Here is a 13,003-nt window from a genome sequence, read left to right as displayed (position 1 = left end):
AAACATCTAACAGACATAATCCATTGTCATTATGTAAGTAAAAGCTACTGTTAGCCTGAATGCAACATTGGTTTGACGTCTACATTTGCTACTTATTCTACTGAGCAAATAGTGCCGGTTTAGTAGTCTATCAGACATGCAGAGCAACATCAGCCTTTATTTCGAGTCCTCTCCCTGCCAACCCGATGAATCTAAGCACATTGGTCACTCTCTTTTTAGTTCTGTTTTACTCTCCACCAGGTCCTGTGGGAACTTTTGGCTATTTAGAAGATATACTTTATCAATCCCAGAGGGGAAATACAATTGTTCCCTCTGTTGTCATGTACACACAGGCCTGAAATACACACACATGCACAAACAGGACCCATACATGCATTAAATGAAGAGGTGTCAGAGCGAGGGGGCCGCCCATGGACAGGCGTCCCGAGCAGTTTGGGGTTCTGTGACTTGCTCAAGGGCACCTTGGCAGTGCCCAGAAGGCAAACTGGCACCTCTACAGCCAGTCCATGCTTCATATTTAGTCCGGACATGAACTGGTGACCCTCCAGTTCCCAAACGAAGTCCCTATGGACTGAGCTACTGCCACCCTTAAATACTCCCCAGTGTTCACCAGCTATTTGCTAACTTTGCCCGTCTGACGTCTGGTGCCAATCAGGTGGTGTATGGTAGGTTATTAGAGCTTATTTGATGTAAACACCTGCCTGCTGTTTGGTGACAACACTGATGAGAGCAGTCAAAGAGAACCAAAACATTAAGAGCCGTAGAACCAAAATAAATGAACTGAAAGACACTAAAAAGCTCCTTAGGCCTGAGGGGACCAGCAGAGATGGTAATTATTGTCAGAGAGTTTGACACTCAGCAATCCCTTTGATCTCCTACATCATCATTTCATCAGTGGTTAATTAAATTAGCCTATTGATCAAAGCAACTTTAAAGCCCCTGAAAACTGGCTCCAAAAAATTCTGTATATGACATTCATTAATGAATAAACAACAAGAAGAAAAGCATCTTTGTGTATTAAATTAAGAGTTTAACATAAAAAAAATGATCTGCTTTATCTGGACTATGCAAATGTGGTTTGATGATGGACAGTGACCAAACAATCCGATTCAATTGTTGCTAAGCTCAAAGTCCTAATTGGCGCGAAGAAGAACGTGACATCACGATCTCCGCCCACATAAAAAAAATTTTAAGTCCTCTAAGTAACATTATATTTACACTGCCAGAGCTGTGTTCAAGACATGCCACTGTAATCCTGCAAAAATATTTGCCTTATGATTCAGGTGACACCAGGTGGCTCTACCAGAATAAAGATTAGGAGAAAACTGTGCTAACATTTATTTTTTCTTGTAGTGGGCCGCATTATTTATCTGGAGTCAGTTCAGTTGCCAGAAAACACTCTGACACAGAGTGTCACTCTCCTTTTGATTCAATCACTACAAGACGAGCTCTATTCAACCTTGTAACAGATATCATATTTTAAAGTGTCATTTATTTCTGAGTATAGTGTAAAGGAAGCTCCACAAACTCCTGGCTGCATTGTAACTAAACAAAGGATAGTTAACATCTATTTGTCTTTCCTCAGGTGACCTTTAACCCTTTGCAATTCTTATCTCTCAGGTGACACTCAACTGTTTTGGGTGGCAAGAGGACTGACATAGATAATAGTTGAATTTCAACCAAGTAACAATCATTTATATATATGAGTGAGGTTATTATTAATTTTTACAGTGATCATATTTTATATTGACAAGTCAATGGTGTAGTTTCTATTTCAATACTTTCCATGGCTTTGTTTTCTGATACATACTGTTGTGAACTGATGATATAAGTAGTTTAAAGCCAGCTCTTGTTTACCTGTGGCATTTGGTTATATCTGTTAATTAAAGGCATTTTACTAATAGCTGAAAGTATTAGCTCTACTTTATGGGTATTATAACAAAAAGTCAACCTCATTTTGGATTGAACTGGACTTTTTCTGACTGAATATTTCTTCCTTTGACCAAAAATATCTGCTGTCACATACTCATATACAATACACCTACAGTCTATAGATACATGTATATACATATGCTATAACAACATCTTGCACTAGTGCATTTAATATATTATTCATTTCTAATATTGCATGGATTGTTTTAGCATTGTTTAGCTTTTGTTTATTATTCTATTTTATTTATTGTGTATGTTTTTTACTGAATTGCACTGAGTGATGTTACTATTAATAAATTCGCTATCATAAAACAATTAAGAATCAGAAATACTTATAAGAAGTAAGAATAAGAGTATGAAATAAAAGTGTGTAAATATAAAGCAATAAGTAGAAGTGAAATGTGCATTAAAATAAAATAAAATGTGCATTATGCTACAGTGTTTAAAACTAGTGCTTAAGATATGAAATTAAAACATTAAAATATAATATATATCATTGCTGTGCTGAGGCTGTAAGTGTACAAATATTTAACTTCAATATATACATCAGTAGAATAAAACAAGAATATATTTATAGTAAACACAAGAAATATGTGCAGTCATGTGCACTGGATGCTGAATTAATACATACACTCAAAAGGTGGAAAATATTGCACATTTGAATGATTGCAATTCAGTATTTATTTGTAATTTCACTTACATTGTCTCACAGTAGGTCTATAATATGTACCTACTTATTGCAGTTATTAAAAAGCATGCATGCCACTGTGTTGAGCACCTCTAGCGGCAGTGTGTGTGTGTGTTGCCGGGTGTGTGAGCTGTGGCCCCTCCTCCTGCAGGGGCTGGTCTTTCCTGCAGTGTGTGCAGCGGAGAGGGTTGGACCTGCGCTCCTGTCTGCTAAACCACTGCCCCCTTTCACAGATTTACGCGATTACCACTATCCGACCCATTTTGAAGGAGCCCTAAATTGCCTTTAAAGCGGTGGTGAGTGTAATCGTTTTGTTCATTCCATTTCATTGAATGTGTTCATTTAACCTACTGAGATTAACGGTGCCTCACGGTTTTATTGCAGTGTAGGCCACCGTGGGGTTTGTTTGATTTAATATACTGTACGCTATAGCACTAATAATAGTGTATACAGTAACAGCTGTCATTCAGGCTCACAGATTTGACTCACATGTGACATCCAGGGTGGAATAAGTGCTGTGAAATATGTATTGTTTGCCAGAAATATTTGAAGCAGGCTGCAGGCCATAAAAAAACACAGGCCTACTTGGACTACTGAACAGGTGCTGTAATCAGTCTGCTTTACATGTCAGACACGCTGTGAGGTTTTGATAGTAGCAGGCCCATGAATTCCCAAAGCTGCCAACATATGTGAAGCATTATTCTGTCATAGAGGGGGACCCCAGGGTTTTGACACAGAGGCTGTTGGTTGTTTTAGGGCATTGTTGAGGTTGAAGTCCTATAGATGACATCATCATCACAGGAATGCATGGATCAGCTTTTCAAAGCCCATTGGGGGAAAGTAGAGATGTCCTTTTGGTCACAAGCCAGCAGTAGTCTCTCCCTAGCTGTTAGACAGAGTTGAGGGACATTCCTGCAGACTCTAAGGGCAAGGGGGCCTCAGGGCCGGGGAGCCAGAGGGGGGGCTGGCTTTACAAACAATGTCCTTGCCTGCAGAATTCTATGAAAAGCATAGCCTGTTTTGTACAGCAACACCTCTTTTTGTTACCTAACTCATTTTAAAAACTAACGCGATCACTTATCTCATGGATTCCCTGTTCTGTTACCACCGCAGCTCCATCCAAGTTTCCCCTCTTTCTTTGAATGCACTGTTTACTGAATAGAGCTCATTAGGATTCCTTTCCCGTGGAGCAGAGCGTATAAATGATCATCCAGTGTCTCAGTTGTTCTTGCACTGATTCAGGAAGTCAAAACCTTAAATCCAACAGCTTTTTCAGTTTGTTTAACTCCTAGTTTCCTCACAAAGCTTTTATGTCATCCCTGGAGGCTCGACTAAAAGTTGTGAAACACTCTGGGAAATGCATAAAAAACAAGTGCATTTAGGGAGGAGAGAAAGCCCCCACTATAGTCCATTAGAGCTGTGCAAGCTTCTGTTACTCAGTGCGATTTCAAGTTATTTGAAAGAAGCACTTTATCTTTACCGGTGCCAAACCTTGAGTGAATGACCTTTCTTTCTCTGTTTTTTTTGTCTCATTTCCCCCTCAGCCTGCCTATACAGACAAGGTATCATATTCCGTCATATGTCAAGTTCTTTTGTTATTTCTGATTTTATTGTGTTCAAGGTGGTGTCTTGTCTCACATTCCTCAGCTTTTCTTCCCTTCATATTTTCATTAGCTGTATTATTTCTCTGCTGGGCTTTTACTTACTTTAGCTTGTAGCTGAAGTTTCCATGGCAGCACATTTACATTTATTTAACACACCACTAACTTGGTAAAATGAGTTTCTCATCAGAGGTATGTCTAATAAGAGGCTTGAATTATTATGAGTTGCAGCATTTTCCTTTTGCAGGGCCATAACTACGACATTAATAATACTGTTACAATGCACCCCCACCACTCTCATAAAAGTTTAAAGGTATACTATGCAGGGATTTTTAGCCACTGTTTGTAAACAGTATTGCCAGTGAAAGTGAAAACCAACCCCAGATGCGAATTCGTGAATTCTAGGATAGCAAAGGAATTGCCCGCCTTACTCTTCCTCTGATTGGCTCACTCTGACATTCTTACCCTAACCAATCCCACTCCTCTTGCCTAAACCTAACCAATCCAGCCAACAGAGACATCAAGTACCAGTCAATCATAAGGGGGGTGGGCTGGGTGATTTGTTCGCTATCCTAGGATTCTCAAATTTGCACCCCAGATTCACTCTCATTTTGGAACATCTGCTTGGTTGTCTTCTCGCTATATTTGTGTTGTTTCTGTGCTTTGTCTGTGATATCTGTAGCTTCATCTTGGATGCATGCTGCTTACAGATTTGAATCTGGTTGCCACCTTTTTATTAAAACACAGGAAGTTGACATGAAGATGAAAGAATAGCAATGGTTTAGAAATGTTAAGTTGTAGAAAACAAGTGTCAAACACTCTTTATTTCAATGATGTTTCAGCCTTTGGGGCTTCTTCAAGATCAACAGACTTTGGCCCAAAGGCCGAAACAAACATAATTGTTGATTATTATTATTTGTAATTGTATTGTATTGTAAAAAGAAGGCCCAAAGGCCGAACCACCGCCAAAATAAAAGAAATGTGAGACACTTGTTTTCTACAATCAAGCCTACTGCCAGGAATCAGCACCTCATTGAATTCTTAGTGTGCGTTACTTTTATATTTCAAAGTGTTAGGTGTCAAAGTTCAGTGCCTCGCCTTTAAAGTAGGTTGTAAAATTTGTTGACTAATTGGTAAGTAAATTATTAGTTGCAGGATTTTTCTTGTGCAGGGCTGTAGCCAGAACATGAGGAATACTGAGTTCACAAGTCCCACCAGTGCACCCCCCACCCCTCTCAGAAATGTTTAAGGGTATACAATGCAGGAATGGTTGGTTACTGTTTGTGAACAGTATCACCAGTCAAAGTGAAAGTGAAAACCAACACCGCATCCGCTCTCATTTTGGAACGAGCTTAGCGTTTCTTCTCGCTATATTTGAGGTTTTTTCGGTGTAGAATTTTGTGGCTTCTTGTTGGATGCGTGTTGCTTACAGTCGCCTATAGGCACCTGGTTGCTACCTCTCTGTAAAGTCCTGACCTCACCTGCATGCTGTGACCAGAAACGTCCTGAACACAGCAAAATGGGAAGAAAATAAGAAAATATGGGTTATTATTAATGATTGATTGAAAGGGATTACTTTTATATGAGTTTAAACATTGTGTTTCAGGAAAGTCCTGCATAGTATATCTTGAATCATATGGGGTCAAACATGGGAGTCAGACTAATTACTTGAAGGCAGATTTAGTCCAATCAGCAGAGAGCAAAAACAATCCTTGTTGCTAGTATAAACATTAATTTTCTGCACACACTCCCACACCTGATTGCTGTGCCCTAACCCTCAGACAAGAGTATGCCACCGATTAGCTTTCTGCTATTTATAGACAACACTGTGCATACCCACCCAGCGCCATATTTTTATCTCACACCAGTATGTTTCCAAGTGGAGGGATATCTGCAACCATACAGGCCAACAGGCTGCGGGCAGAAGGCATGGGCACTCAGGAACAGGCTGTGCCTTTCTCCAACCAAAACTACGAGGCGCTGAAGCAGGAATGTCTGGAGTCGGGCTGCCTGTTTGAAGACCCCTGTTTCCCTGCTGAGCCTCCATCCCTGGGCTTCAAGGAGCTCGCCCCCCATTCCTCCAAAACTAGGGGTGTGGAGTGGATGAGGCCTACCGTGAGTGGTTACAGCTAAACATATTTCATGCACCCATATACAGATGAATAGATGTTTTCAAGACATAGACTCCAGACCTAAAGCTGGACATATTCTTTGGATTGCTACTCATGTGATATTTCACAACAGGCATGTGTTTGTGACTCTTGCCGGTGATGACTGGGACTCAACAGAGAAAGATATCATATAAACAGACTATATCAGATGACACTCTGTTATTTCACGTCTGCAAACTCAGACAGAATAGGACAAGCACGGACAGGAAAGTCTCAGACCACTGCAGCTGTTGGCATTGCGTGGCAGTCCCTGACCACTCCCTCGCTCTGACATTTGTTTACAGTGCTTCATTAAAACACAGGAAGTTGACACATGGATGCAATAATAGCCATGGTTTCAAAGTGTCAGGTGTCAAAGTTCAGTGCCTTGCCTTTAAAGTAGATTGGAAACTGTGTTGGCTTGTCTGAAATTTGAGAGTTTGACTGATTTGATTTGTCTTCACTGAGACATTTACTTCTCCGTAGGAACTGACAGATGACCCTCAGTTTATTGTGGGTGGTGCCACCAGAACGGACATCTGTCAGGGAGCGCTGGGTGAGCCCTTGTTGTTAATGTTAATGTTTAATCTGACCTAAAGATTTGACAGAATTAGATAAAGGTTGCTAAATGCTTCTTTCGCTTGCAGGTGACTGCTGGCTCTTAGCAGCCATCGCCTCTCTCACCCTGAATGAGAGGCTTCTTCATCGGGTTGTCCCACACGGGCAGTCCTTCCAGGACGACTATGCTGGAATCTTCCACTTTCAGGTACTTCAAGATCATCTTCCATACTTTGCACTTCCTATCAACTGTAAAGCAAGCAGTTTACATAGATGGAGTCGTTGATTATTGCTCTGTGTTGCAGTTCTGGCAGTTCGGCGAGTGGGTTGATGTCGTGATAGATGACAGGCTGCCTGTCAAAAGCGGGGAGCTTATGTTTGTCCATTCTGCTGAGGGCAATGAATTCTGGAGTGCACTCCTGGAGAAGGCTTATGCCAAGTAGGTATTGAAAGAGAGCCTGCCCAATAGCTAAATTATTTAGCATGAGTGTATTAGTAGGAAGTTGTAAATCACATTCTGCATTGCTGCTGTTGATGGCATGTGTGGTTTTTTTTATTGTGGTGTCAGGCTGAATGGCTCCTATGAGGCCCTGTCCGGAGGAAGCACCACAGAAGGGTTTGAAGACTTCACAGGAGGTGTGTCTGAGATGTACGAGCTGCGCAGTGCTCCCAGAGATCTGCCCAGGATAATTAGCAAAGCCCTGGAGAGAGGATCTCTGCTGGGCTGCTCTATAGATGTAAGTGCTGAACACGCTGGCACACCACCAACACACGCAGATCAATGTTGCACCATCTTGAGAAAGCCAATAACATTAAAAGCACTTCTATTTATTTCTGCGCCAGACAATTCATACTGGGATGCAGTAATCGTGCTTTCATGTTAATACAGATCACCAGTGCCTTCGACATGGAGGCTGTTACATTTAAGAAGCTTGTGAAGGGCCACGCCTACTCCGTCACTGGACTCAAGGAGGTCTGTCTGTGTATAACTCTGTTGCCTTTAATACATAACCATAATGAATAATAGTAACATATCTAAGCTGGCCATCACTCCATGTGTTATGTAGGTTGAGTTCCGTGGCAACATGGAACGCCTAATCCGAGTACGTAACCCTTGGGGTCAGGTGGAGTGGACCGGTGCCTGGAGTGACAAGTGAGTGTGCTAAAACATAATAAATGTCCCTGTGCACTAAAAAGATTTCCTAGTTTTGTTTGGTTAATGTTGTCTCTTATGAGTGTCGGACTGAATGTTTATTGCTGTCTGTTTGTCTTGTCGTGTGTAGTTCTCCTGAATGGGACGAGGTTGACCCTTCTGAACGAGAGGACCTGCATTTGCAGATGGAAGACGGGGAGTTCTGGTAAGATGTCCCAGGTGCTTTAATACTATATGGCAATATTATGTACGAAAGATATATTAAATGACTATTTCAACATTTTGGGAAATTCGCATATTCACTTTGTTGCAGAGAGTTACAAAGATCAATACCACTCTCGTATCTCTCTGTTGAATATTAAAGGGGAACTCTACCAATTTTATACATCAAAGTATGTTTACAGTTCTTGGGGAGTTCAACTGCATGTGTGAAAAGATTTGTATAGTGTCCTGTGCTGTGGAATAGCTGCTAAATTTTGAACAACATGTTTATTCACATTTGAATTATACATGTTTTCTTTGTCAGGAAAAAGAAAACAGGACTATTGACAATTAAGCAAACAATCATTAAATGTTTAAATCATGGCAACGTGTGCATCCAAAAGTCTGCAAAAACTAAATTAAATTAAATTAAATTAAATTAAATTAAAATAAAATAAAATAAAAAATAAAAAAATGTATATAAAAAAATTAAATTAAATTAAATTAATTGAATGAATTAAAAATACATTAAAAGAAAGACGTGACACTTATGGCCAAATTCATAATTAAATTACAATTGCACCATATCACTTTGGTAATATAAAATAAGTACTTACAGGAGCCCGTAGATTTAAAAACCTGGTGTCGTAAATTAAGTGTTGGTTGACGCTGAAGACTTTGTTTGAAAAGAAAACAAATCTCGGGGTGTGGAGTAAGAAAGAACTGAGCACCTCTAAAGCACCTATATTCATAATGTAACAACAACAGGTTCAGTTTTATTAGGGGATAATTTGGATTACCAAACAAGATATAACTTTTTTAATTATCGGGGTGCTGGTAGATGGACTTTGTTATCTTTGGATAGAGCCAGGACGGCTGTTTCCTCCTGTTTCCAGTCTTTAATTTCAGCTAACAGCTTTATGTTTACCATATTACCATGACAGTGGTGTTGATCTTGTCATCTAACCCTAAGCAAAAGAGAGAAAAGTGTTCTTCCCAAAATGTCAGACTATTCTTTTAGCAGCACTCAGGAATACATGCTCTTATTTAATATTGGCAAAACAATTTGAATGCTAGTGATGGCTTTGAGCTGAAACATGTTCCTTTTTGTTTTGCCCACATTAAATAAGAAAATTCTGAGTGCTGTTCTGTTTGCTTTGATCCTCATCACAACTGTGCACTTAATGCATTAAGGTGCTGTGTGTGCTGCTTCTCCTTATCAGAACTATTCATTAATAAAGGTGGATTCATGTTTCTGATGCAAAACTTATTTTTAATTTTCCAGGATGTCCTTCAACGAATTCAAGAGGCAGTTTTCTCGGATAGAGATCTGTAACTTGACTCCTGACGCTCTAAGCGAGGACACTCTCAGCTACTGGAACACCATAAAGTTCTACGGCACGTGGAGGAGAGGCAGCACCGCTGGAGGCTGCAGGAACAATCCCAGTGAGTCCCAATTGTACACTCACAAGTATACGACACTGACATACATTAGACATAGACTATGAGGCTAACACAAATGCACCATCTGTATAGACACGTTTTGGATCAACCCTCAGTACAAGATCACGTTGCTGGAGGAGGATGATGACCCAGAGGACGATGAGGTGGCGTGTAGTTTTTTGGTAGCGCTCATGCAGAAGGACCGCCGCAGATATCGGCGCCAAGGTCAGGACATGCACACCATTGGCTTTGCTCTCTATGAGGTGAGAACAGAGATTGAACATCAGTATTGTCCTTTTGTGCTTCTCATATTCTCTCTTCTTTTTTTTTTTTAAAGTTTGCCTTAACTCATTTCTGTTTTGTCCCCCCTTATCCTCTGTCATGCAGATTCCAGAGGAGGTAAGTAGAGCATCGATTACTGCCACTGTTTATTATATAATGGACCTAAAAATATTCAACTGCATCTCACCCTGTGTGTTGTTTCCTCCTGCCCTTAGTACAGAGGCTGCCAGAATGTCCACTTGAAGAAAAATTTCTTTTTGACGCATTCATCTTGCGCACGCTCTGAGACCTTCATCAACCTGCGAGAGGTGAGCACACGGCTTCGTCTGCCCCCCGGAGAATACCTCATCGTCCCCTCCACCTTTGAGCCCAGTAAGGAGGCTGACTTTGTCCTCAGAGTCTTCACCGAGAAGCAATCGGAAACAGAGTATGTGTCTTTCGCACATTATATTAATGCCAGTTTATGTATTTCTAATGTGCAGACATTTAAATCTCATGCTGACGTGTTTTTGTCCATTGCAGGGAACTGGATGATGTAATCTCTGCCGATTTAGGAGATGATGTATGTATCAGTGACATGTATCATGACAAAAAGATACAATACTAGATGAATAGCAGCATAACTAGGACCTTGATTATAAACGAGTGCCTTTATATTTGTCTTTTTCTTCAGGATGAAATAACTGAAGACGACATTGATGACTCCTTTAAGTCAATGTTCGCCCAGCTAGCAGGAGACGTAAGTTCTGAGAACAGATCCGTCTTACTGTTTCGCATCTTTGCTCTCTTCTGTATTTATATTTTCAGTGGTATTTTAGATAATATTTAAGCTGAAATCATCCAAAATCACCCCAGTTTCCCTTTTCTTGTCCTCTGTGTCTTTCCAGGACATGGAGATTTCTATTCACGAGCTTAAGACCATTCTGAACAGAGTCATCTCCCGGCGTGAGTTTCTTGTTTATTTTTAGTTAACAATTAATAGCTACTGGAAATGTTACATATTAGTAATACATCTCCCACTGCTGTATAAGATTCCACTGTAGAGTGTACACCATCCGTCTGTGTAACTGTATCATTGTGGGCAACACTGAGTGTTTTTGCTATTTCAGACAAAGATCTGAAGACTGATGGCTTCAGCACGGACTCATGCAGGACCATGGTCAACCTGATGGACGTATCCTCTTTGAGTTATTGCGCATGAATGGCTTAAAAATGTAATTACAGTGATTTTTATTTGACACAAAAAAAATCTGTGTGTTTTCACCCCTTGACTGTGTTTACCAGAAAGATGGAAGTGCCCGTTTAGGGATGGTGGAGTTTCAGATCCTCTGGAATAAGATCCGAAAGTGGCTGGTGAGGATGAATTAAATAGTGTAACAACAACATTAAAGGATTCATATTCAGATTTTCTGTATTTTTACTTATATTTCTGTCTCTCAGGTCATTTTTAGAGATTTTGACCTTGACAAGTCGGGGGCCATGAGCTCATATGAGATGCGGCTTGCTGTGGAGGCAGCAGGTAGAATGCTCTGGATTATCATGTCTGCAGTTATTTACTGCACGCTCACTCACAGCAGAGAAGCGTAACCCTTTCTGTTATTATTATTGTCATCCTGTGTAGGTTTTAAACTGAATAACAGACTGCACCAGGTTCTGGTAGCCCGGTATGCAGACAACGAGATGATTGACTTTGACAACTTCATCAGCTGCTTGGTCAAGCTGGAAGCCATGTTTAGTGAGTATCGTTGTAATAAAAGATATTCTAAATGTTTACTGTTTGTTTGCAGACTGTTAAATATTAATTGTGAAACTTTAACAGGGTCTTTCAAGCAGTTTGACCAGGAGGGATCAGGAGAGGCTGAGCTTAATCTCACAGAGGTGAGTTGTGTTTTAAAGAAAATCTCAATACAATTTGTCAGTCTTTTGTATTCTCATCATCTAACCTTGTCTCATCTTGCCAGTGGCTTTACATGACAATGTGTGGTTGAAGAGAGCTGTCTTCACTGGTGCACATTGAGCAAAGGCACAGCCTGCAGAGTGCCATGAACCCAGAGAACTGAAGACCCCTCAGCCTTAGCCACTCGTTGATCCTTTTACACATCCCACCTCAGCGAACCTTAAGTAGTAAATTGCTGTAAAACGGGAAACCAAAGTCCAGTAAAGCCAGGTGAATCCCAGCCGAGTTTTAGAAACTATGCAAACCTACAGTATGAAGCAGTCACTGTGCCACATAGATGTGTCATCTGTTAGAACAGCATGAGTCTGAACATGACAAAAATCCCCAGCTGTAATGTGCATTGTACGTTTATTTTAGCTTTCTACATTTTAGTTTTGCTTTCTGTGTGAGAGTCAACTGATTTACTAAATTTCACTGCTCACATCATTTCAAAATCTCACAAAGAGCTGTTTGGCTAAGGAACATAAAACGCAGAGGAAATCTGAAGAAGTCTGTTACTGTTAATGCTGTAAAAGGTGAAGTCTTATAGTTTCTCTTAATCATTCTACAATCACGTTTCTTTTATTGCCTGAGAACAAAGATTTTTGTAAGGGAATGATCACCTCAGTGTAGTTTCATTCTTGCACCTGTAGATGGCAGTACAGACCTGATGTAATGTTGATGTTTTTTTTAAAAATTTTGTGGTATTTGATACTAGCCTGTTTTTATTCAACTAATATTTGTCTTTAAGTTCAGCAGCTGAATTTTAGTTTAGTTTTACTTGATAGTTTTTATTTTGCACTGAGATTTTAGAGAAGCTGCTACTGACGTTGCCTCACATTACTGAGAAATACTGTATTTCAGTCCGCTCAAGTGGCATTTACAGGGATCACGATACTAAATGCCTTTATACATGACACCATGATGTTAAAAAAAAAAATCAGCTTTTAAGAATTATGCCAGTCATGTGTTTTGTGATGTGAATGTATGTTGTGCCTTCAATAAATATTTCCCTCATGGTTCATGCTTTTCTCAGCTTGTTCAGTAGGTTTATGATAG

The 13,003-nt window shown here is 40.1% G+C and overlaps 1 protein-coding gene across 1 annotated transcript; it reads left to right on the top strand.

Moving 5' to 3' along the window:
• Window positions 1–2,795: 2,795 nt before the first annotated feature.
• LOC125903525 (calpain-1 catalytic subunit-like) lies at window positions 2,796–12,966 on the top strand. The gene is made up of 23 exons (XM_049600497.1): window positions 2,796–2,916; window positions 4,165–4,182; window positions 6,090–6,336; window positions 6,858–6,927; window positions 7,019–7,137; window positions 7,235–7,368; window positions 7,498–7,666; window positions 7,819–7,902; window positions 7,997–8,082; window positions 8,213–8,287; window positions 9,569–9,729; window positions 9,820–9,989; window positions 10,114–10,125; window positions 10,224–10,435; window positions 10,531–10,570; window positions 10,682–10,747; window positions 10,896–10,953; window positions 11,118–11,182; window positions 11,293–11,361; window positions 11,449–11,527; window positions 11,630–11,743; window positions 11,828–11,886; window positions 11,970–12,966. Exons 3-23 carry the CDS (start codon window positions 6,091–6,093, stop codon window positions 11,994–11,996), a joined length of 2,115 nt encoding a protein of 704 aa, XP_049456454.1. The 5' UTR covers window positions 2,796–2,916; window positions 4,165–4,182; window position 6,090; the 3' UTR covers window positions 11,997–12,966.
• Window positions 12,967–13,003: the final 37 nt, after the last annotated feature.

Source organism: Epinephelus fuscoguttatus, linkage group LG16, assembly GCF_011397635.1.
Source record: "Epinephelus fuscoguttatus linkage group LG16, E.fuscoguttatus.final_Chr_v1".
Taxonomy (NCBI): Eukaryota; Metazoa; Chordata; class Actinopteri; order Perciformes; family Serranidae; genus Epinephelus; species Epinephelus fuscoguttatus.
The sequence above is the reverse complement of the archived record's forward strand: the minus strand, read 5'-3'. Positions and strand labels throughout refer to the sequence as shown.